Raw genomic sequence first — 14345 nt, 5'->3', positions numbered from 1 at the left:
CGGGGCCGGGCCGCACCCCGCGCCCTGCATAGCGCTTCGCCGGCCCGTGGAGGCGCTGCATAACAACGGGTGCCATGCAGGTTGTGGGGCTCCGCCATCCCGCCGCCCCGGCACATGAATAAGCCATGCTCGATCAGTGCTAGCTCGGGATAACGCTGGGCGATATGCAGAGCCCCAGGCCTGAGCCCCAGTGCAGCCCCCCGCCCTGGATAGCGCAGCCTCGGGCCGCCGCGGCCCCTCATAGCTCGCAGCGCCATACAGGCGCAGGGCTGCTGGCGAGCCGGCCCCGGAACCTGCCTGCCGCATACACGGGCCGCTGGCAGCCCTCATAACCCCGGCAGCGATGCCGAGCGGGAGCGGGAGCCCCGCGCCCCGGACCGCGCATACGGCATAGGCGGCGCTGCCGCCCCCTGCATATCGCCGAGCCGTATGCCGGGCGCGGCCCCGGCCCGGCACGGCACAGCCCGCAGTCCCCGCCGAGACCCTCCGGTGCTCGGCCCGGGAAGAGCCGGTCCCTGCGGGGGCACCGCGGCCCCGAGCTGTGGTACCGAGGACGGGCAGCTTCGCCCTGCCCTCCCGGCCTCGCATGTGTCCTGCCTGCGGCCCCGCGCCCTGCCGGTGCCGCGTCCCGCTGGGTGCCACCCCCGGGAGGGAGGTGGCGGCGACAGCACCGGGCTGGCAACCCCGTCACGCACGGCACGGCGAGAACAGGGTTAACATCCAACAAGTGCCCACCGTATTCCATGAGAGCAGCACTGCAAACACACGGATAAGATGTAAATCCCTCTGCCTGGGGACACAAAATACTCATTTTCCTCCGAAGTTCATCAGCTGAGGGCAGGGGAGGAGGGAGGGGGCGGCGGGAGGCTGTTTGTCCCCGAGATGCAGCCGGACACTTCTGGTGTTCGGGAGGACGAACAAGCTGCTGGAGCCCTTTGGGGTCACAGATGCTGCTTCTGCCTGGGGTTCTGCTGTGGCAGCGGGGCTGGGGGGGACTGCTCCCGAGGACCTCCCGTGAGGAGAACTAAAATTAGATCGTTTCTTCGTCTCCAGGGCCAGGAGCATCTTTGAGCTCTCCCATGCTTTACTAGTGCAGCTTGATCTATCCTCCCACTGAAGCTTTTGCCAGGCCAGTGCTGGAGTGAGCTGCAGCCCCCTGAATGCCCACCTGAGCCTGCTCTGAGAGGGGCACATGCAGACAAGAACAAGTCAGAGATGAGAGGCAGCTCTTGGAGCCAGATCAGACAGCCTTGCCCTCAGTGAGGTTCTCTTAGGTTCAGAATCCTCCTTCCAGTCAAGCTCACACTTGACATCCCATATGTGATCTCACTCTCCTTGAGGAACATATCCTGCAGAATCTCACACCAGGCCTGGTCCATTGCCCTTGCTGGTCTCTACCTGCTGGGTGAAGTTTGTGATGACAGGAGCAAAAAGCTTGTGGGGAGGAGCAGGTTTGGGGGCCTGCTCAGCCAGAGCATTGGCTGCAGCCCTGGTCAGGTTTGCTGGGGCTGAGGAATCACAAAACTCTGCAGCACCAGGAGGAAGGCTGTGCAAGGCAGGAATGGCCTCCTGGCCAGGCTGGTGGGAGATGCAAGCACGGGACACAGGCTGGGCAGGGGGCTGGAAGCACAGGTCCAGTCAATGCTCCTGTTGCAGACTCCCCCACAGAAGATGAGGAGTTCACTGAGCCTCAGTTTTCCCATCTGTGGCATGGAAGTGACCTGTGACCACCTGTGACCCAGAGCTGCTGGGGCAGGAAGCCTTCTTTTTAACAAGAAAAAAAGGTCTCCATCCATGCCACAAACAACCTTACCACAAACTGCTTACCACATCTGAAGTGTGTGAGCTCAGCTGCGCTCCCTGTCAGAAGCACACAAGGCCTTGTGCTGGGATGAGCTGCTGAGAAGGGCAGTTCTGCTGCAGGGAGAGCAAGTGACATGCTACTGGCACAGCCACCCCAAGACACCAGGGTCACTGAGGGCTGGGGGCCTGTAGGGTCACCGTGTGCACAGCACAACATCCACAGGAGCAAAGGAGCAGCAGGACAACAACTGTATCAACAAGGAGCAATAATGACTAAAACCATCTTCTAACACAGTAAAAACAGGCTGCTAGCTTCAGAAAACACCTACAATTTTCTGATCATGCCAGAGCACAGGGTACTCACCAGGTTTTGTAGAAAACCCTGCAAGAGCTGGCTGACAATGAGCAAGGTGGTAGAACCCCAGACAGCTCAACCTTTGGCTGGTGGGAGCTGAGGTAACACATGTAAGTAAAAAAGCTCTGCTTACTTACACAGGCTTCCACTGCACCAGTCAGATACCAAACCTGAAAAGCTACGTTTCCTATGGAATAAGCCATGGAAATTGCTTTTGATAATGTAAAAAGTACTGGAATTTGCTTTTGGGTCCCAGTAGCTGATGGGAACCGCATTCAGGAACAAATGGAGTATTTCCCCTTTGCAGCCTCTGTTTGATTTTGGGGCTCTCAGACCTCCCCTGGAGCCACAGTTGGGACACAGTGAATGTCCCAGAGCAAACAGAGCTCTGGTGACCAAAAGTGATGTCACTAAAGCACTCTGGCACCCTTGGGCCTGGCCCTTAGACCCCCCTTGAGGAGCCATCCCTGCCAGCATTGCCCCCAGGCCAGGCTGGCACCTATCAGAGTACCAGACAAGGATGACAACAGCTCGATCAGCTCCTAGTTTTATTGTTGCAGCCCCCATTACAGACCCAGCACTGCTGGCACTGCTGAGGTGAGTGCTCACACGTTGTACCCGATGATGCCGCGCTTGCCGATGATCTCCCCGATGTAAAACCACATCAGCACCTCCGTGGCCACCAGGCCATTCCTCAGTGCATCCTGAAAGGAAAAAACCACTGCTCAGATCCCACACTCCCACAACAGCTCCTCCCTCACTCCCACCGCCACATCCATGCCCTCCAGCAGTTCTCAAGGTGAAAACCCAGAAAGCGGAGCAGAGTGTTTGCTGTGTTCGGCCACCCCTCAACATGTCCCATCGCAGAAATGTTCTACAGCATTAAGCACACCATCAGCTACTGATTTTGGCTTTTTACAGTCCTTTCAAGGATCATTTCTTAGCCCACACACGGGAAACACGCTAATTTCAAGGCCAACCGATGACACAGCTGATCCAGAAGGCTGGGCTCATTCAGCCACCTATGGATTCTCCCTTCCCTGGGAGCAGAGGGGAGCAATCACAGCCTGGTCCAGGCAGAAAGAATTAAAGCAAATAAAATAAAACACTTTAAACTCTGAGCCCCTGGATTCCATGAGCTTCATGTGCCGTTGAGAACAGTTCCCACTGCTTCCCCAGGCAGGACCAGAGCATGTCCTGGGTGGGTAGGAGGCTCCCGCTGGAGCTGTGTCCCGGCAGTGTCGCATCCCTCCCCGCCGGTACCTTGACAGTGAGCTGCGCCAGGCGGCCGCTCTGGAAGGCCCTGACCAGGCCCTTCATGCTGTCGATGGCCCGCGGAATCTCGGCGGGGGTCGGCGGGGCCAGCTCCACCTTGGCGTAGTACCAGAACGTGGCCAAGCGCGGCTTCGAGTACGTGACGGCGGCTGCGGGAAGGGGAGCGAGTGGACGGTGTTTACCTAGCGGCGGGAGCCCGCGGGGCCTGCCCGGGCCCGGCCCCGCTGCCCTCAGCCCCGCGCCCCATCCCCTCCCCTGCGCTCCCCCCGGCCCGCCGTCGCTCCCCTCACCTCAGCCCGCCCCACGGCAGCCCCGCTCCCTCCCCGTGCCGCCCCTCACCGCCGATCAGCTCCGGCCCGCGCTGCACCAGCCGCTGCACCAGCCCCTGCGCGGCCTTGGCCATCGCTGCTGCGCGCTCAATGTCACCGCCGCTCAGCGCACCGGCGATCGCCACGGGCAGCCCGCCGCGAGGACCCCGGGTCACGTGCGCGGGGCGGGGCGGGGCGGGGCGGGGCGGGGCGCGGCCGCGCCGGATCCGCGGGTTCGAGACCCGCGCCGGTATTCGCAAATACCCGCGCCGAGCCCAAACAGGCTTTTTAGAGCTCCCGGCACCGCCAGACCTCCAGCACCAGCTGTAAGATGATCTCTGTGTTTAATTTCCAACGCCTGCCATTCCCAACACTCACTGGGGAAGTAAACCCTGCTACACCCCTGGCACATAAAAGTCAGAAAAACGCCCCCTCCATTTCACCAAGTGAAAGATGGTTACAGTTTAAACACAGAACAGAGGGAGGCTTTTGGTGTTGCTGGAAAAGAACGTGGCCAACACAAAGAGCAAGTAATAGAGAGCCAGGGCACCACATCATGAGGAGGCTGTGTTCTTCTCCCGTGGCTGAGGCTCGAAGCTGTAGTGCAGTGGGAAGTCGTAGTATTAAAGAGAGAGTCTTGAAAGGAAAAGAGAGAACGAGGGCTGGCAGGGAAGGTCTGAGGAGAGACTCCAAAGGTGGTGGCAATGCACTAAATGTGGTCATCATTAGGGTGGTAGCTCCAGCCGTTACCCCTGCATGGCTGTGATCTTGCCCATGACAGGAGGCTTAGAGATGAGAGCCTGTCTTTTAGTTCAGAGTGTCCTCCAGCTCCTCCTCCTTCTGTTTTTTCCTCTCTGCAAGCCATCTCTGTATCTTCTCTTTTAGCTCTGTGTTTGGTCTGATCTGGTCCATAGTTAGGGGACTCCGATTGAAAGGATCTGTCTGATCACTGAAACAGAAAACATCAAGGAGATTACCTGGACATTCCTGGTGCTAGAGATTAAAAAAAAAAAAAGAGAGAGCCCAGGAAGAGTCACTGGATATGTGAAACAGATTCCCAAAAGTATCAAGGTGAGAGGGCTGTGCTGCACACCTGAGGAGGTGTCGGGCTATGGTCGATCGGTCCACAGTGACACGGGAGGAGGGCAGGATCACGGGGTCTGACATCAGAGTGCTCATGATTGGATCCAGGAATTCATCACAGGCATCTGCGTATGTCTCCTCTTCCTGCTGCTGCCGGTCTGCAAGAGACTAGGGAGCACACGTGGCTCTGAGGGATTCAGCCTCCCCGTTCTTTAAAAACCAGGGAGCATTCACAGGTCTGTGCAGGCAGGGAACCCTCCCAGCTGGACCTTGCCCAAAGCTCCACTCCCAGAAATCCAGCTCCACAGCAAAGATGCAGCAATACATGGAGCGAAAAGGACACAGGGAACCAGCTCTATCTCTTTTTGTATGTTGAATTCCCTCCAGTGCTCACCTTGATCCTCTCAGCCAGGTTACTAAAAGACACTATCATGTTGCCAGGCTTGTTAATCTTCTTCAGAACCCGCACGGTCTGGGCAAAGAGCGTCGGTGAGTAGGAGCGGCCGTCCTTGGGGACTGTGGCACAGAAGTTTTCTTCATCCCTGCACCAGGTTACGTGAGAGAAAGGTTTAAGGATCCCCATTTATCAGGGCTGCAAAACAGTCCCCACAGCAGCCACATTCCCATAGCAAAGAACCCAAAGCTAAAGAAAAGCTCGAGTGTAACTAAGCATTTCTCCCCCAGCATCACCAAGATGGCTCCTGCATGGCTCCCAACAAGCTCACTCCCCTCGTCACCTACCCAAGGTTTAGGTAGATGGTGCAGATGTCAGACACGAGCTGCTGTGGCTTGAAGTCGAACTCACTGAAATCTTTCACCTTCAAAGCTCCCATTTTAGGCCCAACCAGATGTTGCAGGAAGTAGTTGAGCATGGAGATGATGCGCTCGGCAAGGAAAGGATGCACAAACAGGGACTTGATTTCTGGAAAGCAAAACAACAGCTTGCAGATTCACAGCAATTCCATCCTCATCTGACCACACTGAAACCAAGTTCCTGCCTGCTCACACCCTGGCAGGGCTCTTCTCTAGGTCCTGGCAGGCAGGAGGGACCATTTTCCCTACCTGAAGTCAGGAAAGCCAGAGTGCCAATGGTTTCATTGGACATGATGTTGTGGAAACGCGCCAGCTGACCAAACATCTGCAGGCTGGACTCCTTCTCGCGGCGAGCCTCGGGGGACAGGCTGTCCCACTCGCCTCGGTCCTTCTCAATCTGCTGAACTTTGATCTTGCTGAGGTACTGCAGGACAGAACACATGGAGTGTTTGGGTGGGTGGCGACAGCAAGGAGGTCCAGAAACACTCAAAACCAGTCAGGCAACATCCATATCACCCATCTTATCTCCTGGCCTTCCAGCAATCAGCTCTCTAGCAGGTAATAGCTCCCCAAAATAGCCCTTTCTAGCAGCAACAGCAGCTCTGAAAGGAGTGGAGAGACATTTAACACACACCAGGGACACGAGAGCACCTGAAATTCCCTTGCAATCCCAAAGGAAAACTGCCTGGAGACAAAAGGTCTTTATTAAGATAAAACACTTGCAGAAAGACCAAGGAGATTTGAGAATCAAAACCCACAGTGATTGTTTAAAGCCTGAGTGTATCCAGATTACGAACAGGCAGATTTCCCAGCGCGCTTCCTGTTGGATCTGAAAAAGCTCTTTTGCTCCTCTTGGTTCTGAGCTGCTTCCTGAGCCCAACGGAAGGAAGAGTAACCCACAGACAGGGCCCCAGACCCTTCCTCCAGCCTTCACCCCTTCTTCCTGGGCACTGGCCACTCCATCTTGGGATTGTTTCCTGCATACTACTTACTGCAGAGACTCACCAGGCAGAGCCAGGCAAGCTGGCCCTGTTCTGGAGGTCAGTATTGCACCAAGGAAGTGAGAACTTGTTTACCTGATGGTCATGGAATGTGAACCCAGCCCTACCTGTATGGCTTCATCCAACAGGAAAATGGCATCGTTCATGAGCAGGTTAAGGAAGCGCAAGAAGAGAGGGGGATTCATTGCCTCCAGGTTCTCTGAGGCATAATCAGCCAGAGCCTGCAAAGAAAGGAAATAGCAAATTCTGCAGCCCAGCCCCGTTGGCAGGACGTGGAGCCCCCCCATGTGACCCCCACGTGAGCTGCACACCCACATGGCACACTCAGGCACGCATCTCTCGCCTCACCTTTATGCTGTCCCGGTAGGAATCAGTGTCCCACATGTACCTCAGGATGGGATACATGGGACGGCGGTAGTTGAACTTCTGTTCAAACTGGTGTGGGTCACCTGGGCACAAGCCAAAGAACCTTTCAAGTGGACAGTCCCCCACAGGTGCTACACAGGGAACACAACTCTTCCCATTCTGTGCTTACCCGTGAACTCGATATCCACGAAGACTTTGATGAGTGCCTCGGCCAGGTGGGCGGCGTGTTGGTAGGAGCAGAACACTCGCTTGCGATGGAACATGCTCGAGACGAGTGGGCTCTGAGCCTGATCCAAGTGAGGCATCACAGCTTCCAACACTTCAGCCAGCTTGGCTCGTAGGTGAGGATTTTTCATCCTGCAAGACAAAACAAAGCAAATCCAGCATGGCATGTCCATGGTGCAGAATGGAGCTGCTCGGGAATCACTCCAGGATCTGTGTTCATACGTGCTTGAGTGCCAGATTGCTGCAAACCATCACCAGCCCTGGGTCAGCAGTCACTTGCATAGACACCATGCCACAGAGGAATCTCAGGCAAAGGGAGAGTGTGGGAACACATATATTTAAGCACGAAATCGTATTTGAACCTTTCATGAAGCCTGTGGCCTCAGGCAGGCCTGTATTCCCTTTGTGCCACTTGCAGGCATATTTCAGCTGTTTCAAAAAGATCAACCTGCTTGCAGCTGCACAGACCAAGCCTCAAGACAGCTCTGGAATTTCTACTTGCTTGGTGACCCCAGGAGTTCTGCAACAAGGACCCAGCACTGCACCTACCTCTCCACATCACCCATGAAAACAGTAACAAAGTGAAGGATGTGCTCCAGGGAATCGGCAGAAGTCTCCAAGATGTCATCAGCAAAACGCCGCAGGAAAATGAAGAAGTCGCCCAAATTATCGGCAAAGAACTCTGCAAACAGAGATTGTAGCTGAGCTCCTCCCCAGGCAGCTCACCTTGCCCTTTTCCAGCCTCCCATCCACTCTCCCCTCACCACCCTGATGCTGATTAAGTATTGCTAATTAAAAAGCTGTATTAGAATCTGCCCGGTCTGATGGCATGAGTAACACCTGGGACTCACTTCCCCTCTTCCCTCCCACAAGTCAGATCACTTCTGGGGTGAATCCAGCATCTGCTGATGACACACTTCTACACAGCCCCCAAGGGAACAATCCTGAAGCAGGCCCCAGAAAAAAGAGTTTACATATAGAGAAAACACTAAATCAACGTAGAACTTGCCACTTGCAAATGAGTAGGACTTCTAAAAGGTCAGCAGCTTCACCACCCTAAATATGGCCCCTCAAACAGCCCCAAGAGAGATCCTCTTCAGAGAGAATATTCTGCACAATGTCGGTGGTGGCACCGTGTCCTGCCCTGGACAGGGAAGCACTTGCTCAGGCAGCTCTTGCAGTGCTCATGTATGCAGGTGCTGGCACAGAGCAGCACCGTGGCCTCACCTGGCACGTAGGCCAGTGCGCTGTGCTCCACCTGCGGCAGCGGGAAGGTCAGCTCCAGCGGCTCGCTGCCCTGGTTCCCCACTGCCAGCTGCACCAGCAGCACTGCCATGGACACCTGCAGGTTCAGGCAGTTCTGCAGCATCTGTGGTTCTGTCATGGCTGTCTTGGTGGACAGATAGATGGTCATCAGGCGCTCAAACTGCTCCCTGAGGCTGTCAGCAGCGGGGCTGGAGCTCTGCTGAGCTTCTCGCCATGCCACTTGCAGGCGGTGAAGGCTTTGGTTTATCTTTACCATCTGGTCGTGCAACCTGCCCGGAAAAGGAGGCAAGGAGGGGCTCAGGAGACAGACAGACAGACATCCTGCCTCACCCATGCAGAAGCTGGTGGGAGACTGTTCTGTGCTGGTGGATTCAGATAATTTTCCGTGGGTACCCTGTCTGGGACTCTGGCAATGGGAAGCCTTGGGGAAAGGCTTGGCAGGACATGGGAGGGTACAAGACCCTCTGAGGGACCATGGCACCTGCAGAGTGACCTGGGGACATGGCAGAGCTCCCTTGGGTCACTGAGGTCAGGGATCCAACACGGCCCAGAGACGCTTGCAAGGTGACACTTCAGTTTCCCAGCAACAAGCCACTTGCATAATAACTTTTTTGTCAATGTCTATATTTAGAGAATAAACCAGAAGGGGACTCTGCTTGGATCAGCCATGACCTCACAGTATCTAGGCAACAATTTGCAGAGGGAAGTCGTGCAAAACAGAGTGTTTTAGTGTCCAGAAAATCCTCTCCTGGAAGCTGACAGCTACCTCACATTGCTGTTTCACATACGCTCCCAGTGGGCAGGTGCTCTGCCACCTGGATGAGGCTCCTGCCCCAAGGAGAGGGGGAATGGAGCAACCTACAAATATCCAGCACTTGGCTGTGGGTGTCTATAAATAACATGGAGCCTGCAAGACTCCTTTATTAGGATAAAACACTTGCAGAAAGCCAAGGGGATTTGAGAATCAAAATCCACAATGATTGTTTAAAGCCTGAGTATATCCTGATTAGCAAAAACGTGAGCAAAATTTCTTCCTGCAGTCAGTCAGGCTGAAGTTCAAGCAGCAGCTCAGCTGGCCACCCTGTGTTCAGAGTATTTACTGAAATGTGCATAGCGGTACATGGGTGGAAAACAGCCCCACGGGAAATGAAAGCAAGTACCTGTGAAACCCCAAGTGCAAGGTATACTGTGTGAGCACCAGGTTTTCTGTCACCAGGTTGTAGCTGTTCGCAAACTGTGGCTCTTGCTCGCTCAGAGCAGGGATCAAACATGTTTCTTTTTCCAATCCTGTAAGGAAAAGCATCTCTGCATCAGGTCCTACCCAACAGTGCTGGTGAGGAGGGGGCTTGAGAGGGTCCCTCCTGAGGACACAAAAGGGCTCCTGGTGATACTGGCAGTGTTTTATTTGTACTCAGCTCTCTTCTTGTTCCTCTCTAGTCACACTTCTAATTCTCCCTAACCCTAATGGTTTATTGAGAGGGCACTAGTGGGTAAAGTGGAGACTGAGGAGATCCCCTTTCCCATTGCCTTAGTCCCCAAAGCTTAGGTGTACCTTTCATGTGTACGTTCTTGCTCCTCCTCTCCTCTTCGTTCAGCTCCTTCAGGGCACAGTAGGTAGGGTTGAAGGTTAGCAGCTTTGGAGATCTGGGTTTGCAGAAGGGCTGGCACAGCTTCAGGAGGGCAGCCCCCAGGTTGAGGAAGAAGGCATCTGAGGCGTACATCTGGAAGAAAATCTCTGGCATCTGGTTAGCCCAAATCTTGGTGCGGCCTGCATTCGCATGGAGGCAGTTTCCCAGCCAGGAAAGGATCCTGTGCTTCGTCTCTGGTGACAACTGCAACAGGTTCTTCAGCATCTGGTAGATCTTCTCATGGAACTGGGCCATGAACTGTTAGAGGAAACAGAACACAGCTGAATGAGTCCTTGGGAGTTGTTCTTTTGCCTCTCTGATATCACTGCTATCAGACCCTTTCCTGCTCTTCAGGATACCCCATGAATCACCCATCACACACAGGTGTTACAAGCAGGTCAGATCCTGGGGCTGGCACAAAACAACAATTAGGGATGTCCTCAAAAGCACAGCTGAGACAATTTGTTCTCATACAGAGTAAATCCAAAATTATTTGCCTATTTTTGACAGCCTGAAAGAACCCTTAAGCAGGAAAGCCCCTCTCAGGGATGACCTCCGCACCCCAGTTCACTCCTGTACTTATATCCTGCATCTTCATGTTTCACTCCTGACCTACTGGAACATTCCTAGGAAGGAATTCCTAGGTATTCCTAGGTATTCCTCTAAGGAAGAAATTTACTTGCATAATGAGAGAGAATGTTGCCTGTCACTTTCTCAACTGGTGAATCAATTAAGTGTTTTAATTACAGGACAGGCACTGAAAACTACTCCCTGGTGATTGCAACACCTGAGGTAGATGATCTCCAGGTAGCACCTCAAGTTACTGAGGTCTGCTCCACCAGTCCACCCACCCTTTTTTCAAAAGCTCAGGCAACTTTGACAAGGCAGAAAGACTTGGGTTATAATGACCCAAGACAGCCGGCAAAACTGTTTCCATGCTCCAGCAGGAGAATTCAAAGCAGTTTTGGGACGTGCCTAGTTGCAAGGCAGGCTATTCCTGAACCAGCAGTGGAACTCAAGCCCTGATACCATGTTTTGAATCCCCAAGCAATGAGAGGCCACTAACCCCACAGGAAGCAGAACTGCCCCACTTCTCCCACCTGATGGATGTTGGATTCCTGCACTTTAATCTCCTGTGGGCTGGATCGGGATGGATTCAGAAAGTAGCCATGGTTCTCCACCACGCCAGGGGTCTTCAACAAGCAGGAGATATTTAGAATGGCACCAAGCAAAGTCTTCTGGTACATCTGTCCATTGCTGGGATCCTTGGGCTGGATGTAGCCTGCAAAAACCTGGGGAACACATCAGGACATGCTGACAGTTGTCCAAAATCCTAGCAAAAAACCCTAGCAAACTGATGGGTTTGTGACAGGCTATGAGAAGGGAGAGGAGGGGTATGACTACATTGGGTGTTGTTACACCACACTGCTGGTTTGACCTCTGCAGATCAGGTCTTGTTCACGTGCCCCTGCAAAAAGCTCCTGCCTAAGCCAGAGTACCCACCTTGGCTATGTCCTTCTGTTTTGTGAAGTACAGGAGCACATCGAGGTATGTGTACAGCAGGATCTGGCAGAGGTCCAGGTCCTTGATTCTCCCCAGCAGAATGTCAAACACGGGAACCATGACCTCCCCAAATGTGCGCACCTCCTCATCCATCGTTAAGGCCTCTATGACCTCCTCAAGGAACTCAGTCATGTCTTCAAACTCTGGCAGGAGATACAAGGCTCTTACTCACAGTGCTCCAACAGCCAAACCGACCCAAACACAACCCCCCAGCAAGGGGAGCCAAAGCTTCACCCAACCCCTGGATGCTGCAGGGCAGCCTCGCAGCACCGAGGCAGTGGCACAGTGAGCACTGTGGCACAGCCCAGCTGCACTTACGTGCCCCCCTCAGTGTCTCCAGCAGCAGGTCCACCAGCTGCTCGTACACGTTCTGGTTGACGTAGATCTCGGGGGTGAGGAGCACGGTGCGGGTGTTGGACACTGTCAGGTTGCGGCAGCGCACGGCGAAGGGCAGCAGGTTCTCGGGGACCTTGGTGATCTGACAAGGAGAACAAGGCAGCTCCAGCTGGGGCACCGCAGCTCCAGCTGGGGCACTGCAGAGCAGGGGACAGAGCTGCCTGGCCCACCTCCTCGCGGGCCCTGCGGAAGCAGGCGTAGAGGTAGCGCAGGATCTGCCTCTCCCCGGCGTCGCGGTCGGCTGACAGGTTCTGGCTGCTGGCACAGGTCATGTGGATCAGGTGGCTCCCGGGCTCCGGCAGCAGCAGGCGGGTGAACAGGGCCTGGGCACCAGCAAGGACAGGGCACAGTGACACAGCCCAGCACAGAGCTGATCCCTCCAGAGCAGGAAGCTCCACACCACACAGCCTAATTGGCTCCTGCTGGGAAGAGCTCTCCCTGTCCCTCATTAAGTAACTGCAGTGAGAACCCTCAGCTGCTTCTGGCCTGAGCAAAGCCTCCAGTCCCTCAGGGAACAACAGTACCCCCACCAGAAACCATTTCCACTGAAATCCTCAGCAGGAACAACTGATACAGCTGCAAATGAAGATGAGAGTGTGCATGGACACTGTTGACTGAATTCTCTAGTTTTTCTTCCCTTTCCCACCCACACAAACCTACAGGGCAGCGAACTCCTGCAGCTTCCAGGAGGAAGGGCTGGATTCCCAAATTCTACACTTTTCTCAGTCTCATATCCCAAAAATCTCATGGACTTTTCCAGCAAAACAATAAGTAGCAGCTTTGTGCCAGGTTTTGGAAAAGGATTTGGGATATCATATGTACTTTCTAAGGAAACAAACTCAATCCAGAGGCCAAAGCCTGCAGATGGCCCCAGGCAGTCCCTACCTGCTCCACATTGTCCATGTCCAGCCAGTCCTGGTCATCCAGGTCTGCGGCCATCTCCTCCAGGTACACACAGCGTGCCGGGATCCCATTCCCGCTCTTCATGCTGGGGTCACCTGGGAAGGGCAGAGGGACGTGTTCTGTTCCACCTGCAGGCAGGACTGTCCCCAGCATAGCCCCAGCACTGTCCCCTCCCCTGTCAGAGCTGCCCCAGCCTGTACCACACCCCGCCAAACCGGGGCTTCCTGGGCTCACTGTTGTCCAGGGTGATGAGGAAGATCCTCTGGATCATGTGGTTGATGTTGAGCTGCTCGCAGAGCTCTCGCTGCGAGCGGAACGAGCGGCTGATCTCGGCCACCGAATAGTCGCAGTCGTCCAGGCTCTCGGAGACACTGTTGTCGGAGTCATCCTGGCTGATGGACGTCTCCTCGCCTGCACGACAGAGCCCTAAGCGTCTCGGGGGACAGCCCTTGTCGAGCGGACCGCCTCGCCCCCTCCCCAGGGCCAGCCCCTGCCCCAGCGCCAGCCTCGACCTCCGCACCTGTCAGCTGCCGCAGCTGCTGCTGCTTCTGGATGGCAGCGAAGTGCTTGGCGGCAGCGACGGAGCCGAAGAGGGCGGCGAAGGGGTTGCTGGAGATGCTGTTGTTGTTCTCCTGGTCGGTCATCTCCCCTCAGGGCCGCGCCATACGGGTGAGCCGGGGCAAGGCTGCGGAGAGGGCCGCCGTCAGGGCCCGAGCCCGCTCCCCCCCGGGCACGGCGGGCTCGTCCCGCTCGGTGCGGGGGCTCCGGTTCCAGCCCACTCCCGTTCCGGTGCCAACCCGGCCCCGCTCCCACTCCGCTCCCACCTGGGCCGCCGCCGGAGAGGTCTGCGCGTCACCGCGTCGCACAACGATTTACGTCACCGCGACGCGCCGGAAGTGAAGTACGGGAGGGGCGGGATTTAGGGAGCTCGGACGGGAGCGGTGGCAGCGACTCCTGGCGGCCGGGACGGGGAACGACACCTGAGGCCCGCGGGGACGGGAACGGGAATAGTGGGAATGGGGAAGGGAATAATGGGAATAATGGGGATGGGACAGGAATGGGAACAGGAATGGGAATAGTGGGAATGGGAATGGGACAGGAATGAGAATAATGGGAATGGGAATGGAATGGGACAGGGAATGGGACAGGGACATGAATCCGACCCAGCTCGGTGGGACCCAAGCATGTCCCATGCTGTGAAACATGATCGTGTGTGTGATAACCCAGTTTGTGTTTGTTATTCGCTCAGTGGCCTGTATGTGAATATTAATGATATGTAAATCAACTGCTTAATAGGCAAATCACAATTTTATGTTGGATCAATGTGCATATTGACCCTTATTAACTTTGCACCTACAAA

At 55.2% G+C, this 14345-nt stretch overlaps 2 protein-coding genes across 3 annotated transcripts; both read right to left on the bottom strand.

Moving 5' to 3' along the window:
* Positions 1–2689: 2689 nt before the first annotated feature.
* On the bottom strand, positions 2690–3933 carry ATP5MG (ATP synthase membrane subunit g). Its single transcript, XM_071449652.1, has 3 exons — positions 3773–3933; positions 3422–3582; positions 2690–2862 (listed from the first exon to the last, which is right to left on the bottom strand). Exons 1-3 carry the CDS (start codon positions 3834–3836, stop codon positions 2764–2766), a joined length of 324 nt encoding a protein of 107 aa, XP_071305753.1. The 5' UTR covers positions 3837–3933; the 3' UTR covers positions 2690–2763.
* Positions 3934–4068: 135 nt separating this feature from the next.
* On the bottom strand, positions 4069–13940 carry UBE4A (ubiquitination factor E4A). Of its 2 annotated transcripts, XM_071449639.1 has the most exons (20): positions 13810–13940; positions 13506–13670; positions 13220–13396; positions 12968–13080; positions 12253–12405; positions 12005–12164; positions 11627–11829; positions 11224–11415; positions 10048–10381; positions 9656–9782; positions 8457–8764; positions 7779–7911; positions 7174–7361; positions 6987–7087; positions 6746–6859; positions 5887–6061; positions 5566–5746; positions 5219–5366; positions 4835–4992; positions 4069–4690 (listed from the first exon to the last, which is right to left on the bottom strand). In XM_071449639.1, the coding sequence occupies exons 2-20, from the start codon at positions 13627–13629 to the stop codon at positions 4549–4551; spliced, it is 3231 nt and encodes a 1076-aa protein (XP_071305740.1). In that variant the 5' UTR covers positions 13630–13670; positions 13810–13940; the 3' UTR covers positions 4069–4548. The 2 variants fall into 2 exon arrangements, with proteins under 2 accessions (XP_071305740.1, XP_071305739.1); XM_071449638.1 differs by lacking the exon at positions 13810–13940 and having other exon boundaries at positions 13506–13799.
* Between the last annotated feature and the right edge of the window lie 405 nt (positions 13941–14345).

Source organism: Agelaius tricolor, unplaced genomic scaffold, assembly GCF_023055355.1.
Source record: "Agelaius tricolor isolate 1412-34295 unplaced genomic scaffold, bAgeTri1.0.p SCAF_29, whole genome shotgun sequence".
NCBI classification, from domain to species: Eukaryota; Metazoa; Chordata; class Aves; order Passeriformes; family Icteridae; genus Agelaius; species Agelaius tricolor.
Note: the sequence above shows the minus strand (reverse complement) of the source record. Positions and strands in the feature narration are given on the sequence as shown.